Genomic DNA, 8,850 nt, shown 5'->3' on the forward strand with positions numbered 1-8,850 from the left:
TTACTTTACTACAGACTCAATACCTGTTCACAGTAGCCTAGACCTATACTGTGAATAGCCACCTTTGGTTTTGCGTGCCGGAGAGCCTGTCCAAACACGCAAGTTGAAGCTAACGCGTATTATGAATGCAGTCTAACCTAAATGTTTAAGCATATTTGATTAGATTAATTTTTTGATATGGAAATCAAAGTCACTTTAGTCTGCCTGTAAGGACAGATCAGCTTTGAAATGGGAAAATAGCAATTCAGTTCTAACAGGAAGTATTTCTTGCATAGTGTTTTATTTTTTATTTTTGTAATAAGAAAAAGTTAGACTCCTACTTATAGCTATTTATTGTACTTGGTAAGATACATGCAATATGCAAATGCTTGTAATGGACTTATAAGTATATTGGTTAATTCATTATTATTCTATTTTTAGTTCCAACCCGCAAATGCCCACAGATGAACCCATCTTGAAAATACAGTAAAGCCCATCCATTTACTGTTTTAACTCATTAAACATTAAGATATGAATATAACATGTTTGTATGTATAAACTTTCAAATGAAAAATACAAAAGAATGTTCACAACAAAATAGTAGATGTAAAAGTTGAGAGGTCAGAGGTGAGCCTCGGAGCGGTAGGCAGGGGGTGAAGGGGTCTCTATTCCACATGTGGTGGAGCTCCTCCTGACACTGACCACCAGCATGCCCTTAGGGGTCAGCATACCACTGACCGACAGGGGGTCCATGTCCTCTGGCAGCACAGACTTATGGGTAAATGTGTCACTGATGCTTCCATCCTCTAACACCTGTGTGAGAAAGTGATGGAGGGAGAGAGGGGAGGAGGGGATGAGAAGAGGGATGGGAAGAGGTGAGAAGGGTGAGAAATGGTGAAGAATGTCGACATAGACACAGACACAGGCAGGTTTTATCCAGAGCAGTGTTCATCTAAGCAGAGCCTTAGGGGAAAGAACGATGTGGTTTCACCCAGTATTTCTCCAGCTTCTTAAAGAGCAGGTCTAATATTATTTCCCAGCCCAGCAGAAGCACTTCCACCTCTCTTCCCCTTCTCTCCACTGCCATTTAGAACTTATTAGGATCAAACTTCTGACACCTTGAGCTAAGGGAGGGTACCGTCAGCTAGGGCCCTAGACTATACAAGGCTTTCATAGCCTCACCACTCAATACCTCCCTCTTCCTACTATAGACAATAACCACGCGCATCATTTTTTTTATAGGTTATTTTTTGGAGTGGGGAGTGGAGTTTATTATTACCTTTTTTTTTTTATTATTATTACCTTTTTTATTGGACAGAGACAGTAGAGAAAGACAGGAAGTAAGTAAAAGATGTGTATGTCAGCAGGGCATGGGCCGGATTCAAACCCATGCCGACATCTATGTGCACTATAGGCCGTGGTGCTAGACCACTGGAACACCCCAGGCCACAAGCAGGCAATTAGTTCACCTATCTGCACTAATTGCAAACACCCACACAGTCACACACACACACACACACACACTCTCTCTCTCTCTCTCTCTCACACACACACACACACACACACACACACACACACACACACACAGAATGTAACATCCATTGAAATTGCGAGCACATTCTCCCATTGCTCAGATAGGCTAATCTAAAATTGTCCAGGCGTGACAACAACGTGATTTGGAGGTATGGCTACATGAGACTACACACACACACACATTTTTAGTTCCAACCCGCAAATGCCCACAGATGAACCCATCTTGAAAATACAGTAGGCTACTGTAACACTGTGATATGGAGCTCTGTAGAAATGAGCCATTGAGTGTAGGCTGAGTATAGGCTACTATAATATTGAGTATTGTAGTAATTTGAGGCACCAGTAATTTGAGGCATCGTGGCCCCCCTCACAGCCTTCACCTCCATCGCTACTCCCTTCCAGTAGACGGCTGAGGCTGAGGCTGAGGCCGCTCTCATGGAGCTGAAGCAGGTTCTCCAGTGGGCTCACTCCACCCACCTCACGTGCCATCCAGGGGTCAACCGGACACTGGCTTTCCTCCGCCAACGGTTTTGGTGGCCCTCCATGGGTGCTGCCGTCCGATCCTTCGTCACTGCCTGTACCATCTGAGCCCGGAACAAGATGTCCTCCAGACCCCGCTCTGGCCTCCTCCATCACCTGCCTGTCCCCAGTCGAGGACTGCTGGAGGACCTGGAGACGTGCTCGCACCACCCTGCTCCGCGCATCCACACGCTCTCAAACACAGGCTAACCGCCACTGCACCCAAGCTTCTACATACTCCCCAGGTCAGCAGGTATGGCTTATGGCAAAGGATCTGCCCCTCAGGGTGGAGGCTAGGAAATTGGCTCCCCGTTTTGTTAGTCCGTATGTCATTGAGTCTATTGTTAACCCCTGTGCTGTTCGTTTGAAACTCCCTGCCTTCCTTTGTGTTCACCCCACCTTCCATGTGTTGCAGATTAAGCCTGTCTCGTCCAGCCCCCCCCCCCCCCCCCCACCAGCACCTGCATCTATGAGTGTTTTCTGGACTGTGCTTCTGCCTAACCCCTGTCGGATTATCTGCCTTTCCTAGAACTGCCTGCCTGTGTATCGACCCCTGCCTGGACTACGCTATCCTGCTCTGCCTGCCCTGCCTGCGTGCGTGCCCAGTCTACCTGCGTGCCCAGTTTACCCTGCCTTCCCGTGCCCCCCAAATTCCTTCATTAAATACTCTATATATTATTATATACCTATAATATATTATTTTATACCTGTGTCCAGACTCTGTGTTCTGCATTTGGGTCCACTAGCTCTGATTCGTAACAATACTACCCTGTCTTTTTTCCCTTGTCAACAAAGTTGTGGTCGGAAGTCTGTGGCTGTGGTCGGAAGTCTTAATGCTGGAAGTTGTTGGTTATTAGAGCTCACAGAACACAAGGTGCGATATTCCACACTCTTATTGATATCGACTGATATCAATATCATATCCAGTTACCGATATTGGTGCGCACCACTAACTCTTTCTGTCTTTCAAAGGCAAAATAACATCTGTATTGTAACGGGCAGAGTTAAGTGCTAAATGAGCTAAACAAGTTAACATGTGTTAAGTAGGCTGCTCTGTCCCTTGGTGGGGCATTTGTTAAGTAGGCTGCTCTGTCCCTTGGTGGGGCATGTGTTAAGTAGGCTGCTCTGTCCCTTGGTGGGGCATTTGTTAAGTAGGCTGCTCTGTCCCTTGGTGGGGCATTTGTTAAGCAGGCTGCTCTGTCCCTTGGTGGGGCATTTGTTAAGTAGGCTGCTCTGTCCCTTGGTGGGGCATTTGTTAAGCAGGCTGCTCTGTCCCTTGGTGGGGCATTTGTTAAGCAGGCTGCTCTGTTCCTTGGTGGGGCATTTGTTAAGTAGGCTGCTCTGTCCCTTGGTGGGGCTTCAGGAGTGAACATTTCTCCCTGTGGAGTCTGGATTGTGTGTGTGTGTGTGCGCACTTGTGTAAATGTGTGTGCATAAATGTGTGCGTGCGTGCGTGTGTACATGTGTGTGTAATCCAGACAGCTGTGGGTTTGGGTGTGTTTTAAGCAGTCCTGTTCCAGATGAGATTACAGTTTTGTCTCCAACGCCTCCGACACTAACAGACAACACTGCCATCGTAGACCCAACACTGGGCAATTGTGTTAGAGATTTGGATTATTCATGGATATGTGTGTGTTAGAGATTATTCATGACTGTGAGTGTGAGAGAGCAAGTGGTAGAATAGCAAGACAGAGAGACAAAATGCCACAAGACACAGCTATCTGTTTTATTGTTTACCTGTCTCTCAATTAAATGCAGTAGATGTGGTCTTGTCTCTGCAATGTTGTCTTCATGTTGTTTAATATTGAATGAGGGTGTCATTGTGAAAGTCTCCCCCAGCCCCCAGCCTGGCATAGAATGAGTCACCGTGAAGATATTCCCTCTTCCTGTTCTCCTCATAGTCAGAGGCAAATTGGTGTAATTGCTGCTAAGAAGTGCAGACAGCTGTCTGAAGAAAGTTTCTTGGAACAAACTAAATTCTATCTGACTTACAACTCTGATACAGTGGTGTGTGTGTCTGTGTGTCTGTGTGTGTTGGAGAGGCCGAGACGGAGAGAGGAGATGAGTTATGACAAGCATGAGATTTAATTTTACCTCTCTTAAAACCTCATGTCAGAGCAATTATCATCCTTCGTATGACTGCCTCTATATCCCTGGACAAGTTCATTGTTGTCAGAGCACACTCAAGTTATAGCTATTCACTTATTCATGAACTCTCTCCCATGTTTTTATCGGTAGGATTGTTATGTTGTTGTGTCTGTCTAACTTCCCCCTCCATGGAAATGGTCTTTCCTTGGACCACTGTGTTGTGGGTGTGCAATATCACAGAGAGAATACTAGGAATTCGCTTATTTTATTTGACTATGTTTATTGTCTTTTTATATGCAACAGGGGATCATGCACAGATGTTTCAGCCTAGTGCTTTCTTCAGTGTGGTTGTGCAATGATCATCAGAACTAAATATTGGATACCATCACAACATTCTTCTAACATAGAGTATTGATTTCATACAATAATTGTTCTCTTTTCATACATTGTAAAGCCCATCCATTTACTGTTTTAACTCATTAAACATTAAGATATGAATATAACATGTTTGTATGTATAAACTTTCAAATGAAAAATACAAAAGAATGTTCACAACAAAATAGTAGATGTAAAAGTTGAGAGGTCAGAGGTGAGCCTCGGAGCGGTAGGCAGGGGGTGAAGGGGTCTCTATTCCACATGTGGTGGAGCTCCTCCTGACACTGACCACCAGCATGCCCTCAGGGGTCAGCATACCACTGACCGACAGGGGGTCCATGTCCTCTGGCAGCACAGACTTATGGGTAAATGTGTCACTGATGCTTCCATCCTCTAACACCTGTGTGAGAAAGTGATGGAGGGAGAGAGGGGAGGAGGGGATGAGAAGAGGGATGGGAAGAGGTGAGAAGGGTGAGAAATGGTGAAGAATGTCGACATAGACACAGACACAGGCAGGTTTTATCCAGAGCAGTGTTCATCTAAGCAGAGCCTTAGGGGAAAGAACGATGTGGTTTCACCCAGTATTTCTCCAGCTTCTTAAAGAGCAGGTCTAATATTATTTCCCAGCCCAGCAGAAGCACTTCCACCTCTCTTCCCCTTCTCTCCACTGCCATTTAGAACTTATTAGGATCAAACTTCTGACACCTTGAGCTAAGGGAGGGTACCGTCAGCTAGGGCCCTAGACTATACAAGGCTTTCATAGCCTCACCACTCAATACCTCCCTCTTCCTACTATAGACAATAACCACGCGCATCATTTTTTTTATAGGTTATTTTTTGGAGTGGGGAGTGGAGTTTATTATTACTTTTTTTTTTTTTTTTTATTACGTTTTTTATTGGACAGAGACAGTAGAGAAAGACAGGAAGTAAGTAAAAGATGTGTATGTCAGCAGGGCATGGGCCGGATTCAAACCCATGCCGACATCTATGTGCACTATAGGCCGTGGTGCTAGACCACTGGAACACCCCAGGCCACAAGCAGGCAATTAGTTCACCTATCTGCACTAATTGCAAACACCCACACAGTCACACACACACACACACACACACTCTCTCTCTCTCTCTCTCACACACACACACACACACACACACACACACACACACACACTCTCTCTCTCTCTCTCTCTCTCTCTCTCACACACACACACACACACACACACACACACACACACACACACACACACAGAATGTAACATCCATTGAAATTGCGAGCACATTCTCCCATTGCTCAGATAGGCTAATCTAAAATTGTCCAGGCGTGACAACAACGTGATTTGGAGGTATGGCTACATGAGACTACACACACACACACACACACACACACACACACACACACACACGCACACTAACCTTTTCAGCGTGGATGACTATGTTGTGGTTGTAGGCTATCACCACTACATCGTGAGGTTCAAATTGACTGACGTCAGCTGACATGTAGTAGCTGTCCTCCAGTGACCTCACCACACCCATACTGGCAGGACGGCCAGTCACGGCTCCCTCTGTTGTGCCTGGAGGGGGGAGCAAGCCAAAAGAGAGAGACATGACATTACCAGGGTAATAAGAAAAAAAGCAGAATGAATTAAGGCAATATAAGGGTGGTAAAAGTTTATTGTTTAGTCGTTTGCAAAGGATGTATTTTATTTTTATGTCCAAACTTGAGCGCCTTGCCATTAAAGCTAATGAGTGATAGAAGCTTCTGTTTAGGACATAAAAAACATTTAGTATCCATCTGGAGGAAGAAAAAGACAGCAAAAAAAGACAGCCATTTCATGTGGCTATATATGTAGATGTCAGTTATGACATATGATTTCTCATTATACTCCTAAAACTTTTTTTCGCATTGTTAACACTTTTTTCATCCAAGTTCAACATTTTCATATTTAATTCTATAATGTAATATTAATTGTGATATGGGCTATTAGCCTTCTAGCTGCATCAGCCAGTCCATAAAAAAATCTTTAAAGACATCATTATGATTTTATAGAGTGGGGAGAATCACTGAATCTCTTAAACACTTGATATTGGCTGTTTATGACTCCTGTGTTTTATCATCACCTCTTTGCCATTTTAGCGGCCATGATGGTTTCACTGCTCCACAGCCCAACACTCAAGCCTCTTATTGCTCTTAGAGCTCTTTATATGGACCAATGGAGACAGGCTGGAGCCTCACAGACAGTACTTTACAATAGACAGCAGCCTCTACAGCCTCATTACCTCAGGCAAGCTGCTTCTTTCTCCACGAGCTGCTATTATCACAATCTTTATTAACTGACCACCTTCTCACTTCCCCCTGTACCTTTTTGCCTACACCTACCTCATAACACATACATCTTTTGGATGATCCTATTCTATATCCATATTTGCCCTACCTTTTTCACAACCTGGTCTTCTCAGCCTTAATTCCTTCCACCACCTCTCCTTCAACCGCATTCTGCCACTTCACCTCACCCCCCTTTCCACAGTCATCTTTAAAGCACTCCAGTGACTGCTCACCTCAGGTTGCCTCTCTAACCCAACATCCCCCTCCCTTCCCCACCTTCATCCAGTGCCCCCCTCCCCACCCTTGACCCAGTGACCCACTCACCTGAGTACCCATAGGACTCCCTGCGGTGTCGGCTGAAAGGGGGTAGACACAGGGGGGCTCCAGCCCCCTCCTCTCTAAACAGGCTGTGGGGTCCCGCAGCGTCCAGGAAGGGCTCAAACAGGGGGTCCAGGGGGTCTGCTGTCCCCCCAGCAGACCCCTCTGATCTGAAGGAGCTGCTGCTGCTGTAGCGTGCTGACAAGCGGTAAGAGGAAGAGGAGCGGCTGGATGAAGAGCTGGTCATAGAGGCCATGGTTAGGATTGATGCGTAAAAAAACCAAAACACATACACACTCTAACACAGAGAGTAAGTTGTAACCTTGAATACGTGAGAAGAAAGCTGGCAGCCCTTTCATAGGTTAAAATCCTAATCTAATTAGTGCACCTAGGAAAAATATCAGTTCCTTTGCCCACTGTTCACACACAAGAGAGAGAGAGAGAGATACAAGGCTGACACGGAGCTCTCTGCATCTGACACTCTGTCTGAGTCCTAGAAGAGTTTAGCACAGTACCAAGGCATTATGGGAAAGTGGCGCACTGTGGCCCTAAACCCCATAAATGGTTGTGTGTCCAGCGATGAGAGCCAAGAATAACGGAAAAGTAGATAAGGGTGGAGGACCCTCCTCTCTCTTTCTCTCTCTCTTACACACACACACATACACACAGACACACACACACACACACACACACACAGACACACACACACACACACACACACACACACATACACAAAGTGACAGAGATTAGGAAGCGAAGGGGTGCATGTTTTAGGTATGCAGTCAGAGATAGCAGGGGGGCAGGTCGCACCAGAGGCATGTTGGTTTGTCTACTAGCTGGTGTCTTCTGACCATGCATGTATTTAGTATACTCGATTAGCATTAAGTACTTTTGCTTATAATTTGTTCTGAAAATATTGAACTGAGGTCAGGGCGTCTGATATAGTTTAGTTAAACTTTACTGAAAAGAATGCTCACATTACATGTGTGCATTGTTCAGGGCTTCCTACCACAACTTTAATGGTGTGTGTGTGTGTTAGCCAGATGGTGAGTTTTGTCCTTTAAGAGGTTGTAAGTGTAACAGCCGTCGTGCTGCCACAAACCGTATTGCTTCCTCCACTCTCACACCACAGAAAAGCTAGTAATACAATAGCACAGACGGGGGTATTTCGACTTGAGGAGTAGGTTTACCATCTCAACCTGGTTAAATAAGGTTGGTCCAGAAGATTGCAGATTGTTATACAATGTTATATAGTGTAATGTATAAGTTGAGGCAAGTTACTATAAAGGTGTATTATTAAATCAAATTCATACAGCATATGTAAGATTGTTAAGGATTGTACATGCACTCAAACATTTTTTTTTTTATTATTACTACTAGAGGGTTAGGTTTAGGGTATCAGGAAATTACACAATTAGACCACATCACACAACAATGTTTCTTTTTTGGCAAAGAACATCAGCAATAATTTATTTAACTTCAAATTATTTTAGGAGCAGCAAACAAATTAATTTCCAAATCAAGTGGCAATTTCCAAATAGTTACATTCAGCAAAAAGGGAAGAAAAAAGAACAGAGAGTAAAAAAATTAAATAAATGAGATACTCCCAATGAAAGATAGAAGGTGTGTGGGCAGGTGTGTGTGCAGGTGTGTGGGCAAGTGCAATGCTAATGGTAGAGATGATTGTGATTGTCACAGTTAATAGTAAGAATGGTAGC

The 8,850-nt window shown here is 44.6% G+C and overlaps 1 protein-coding gene across 1 annotated transcript; it reads right to left on the reverse strand.

Moving 5' to 3' along the window:
• Positions 1–4,702: 4,702 nt before the first annotated feature.
• LOC310823412 (alpha-crystallin B chain-like) lies at positions 4,703–7,388 on the reverse strand (the record flags this gene model as incomplete). The annotated part of the gene is made up of 3 exons (XM_083696263.1): positions 4,703–4,894; positions 5,905–6,062; positions 7,139–7,388. 3 exons carry the CDS (start codon positions 7,386–7,388, stop codon positions 4,703–4,705), a joined length of 600 nt encoding a protein of 199 aa, XP_083552389.1.
• Between the last annotated feature and the right edge of the window lie 1,462 nt (positions 7,389–8,850).

Source organism: Argentina silus, assembly GCF_951799395.1.
Source record: "Argentina silus genome assembly, chromosome: X".
Classification (NCBI taxonomy): Eukaryota; Metazoa; Chordata; class Actinopteri; order Argentiniformes; family Argentinidae; genus Argentina; species Argentina silus.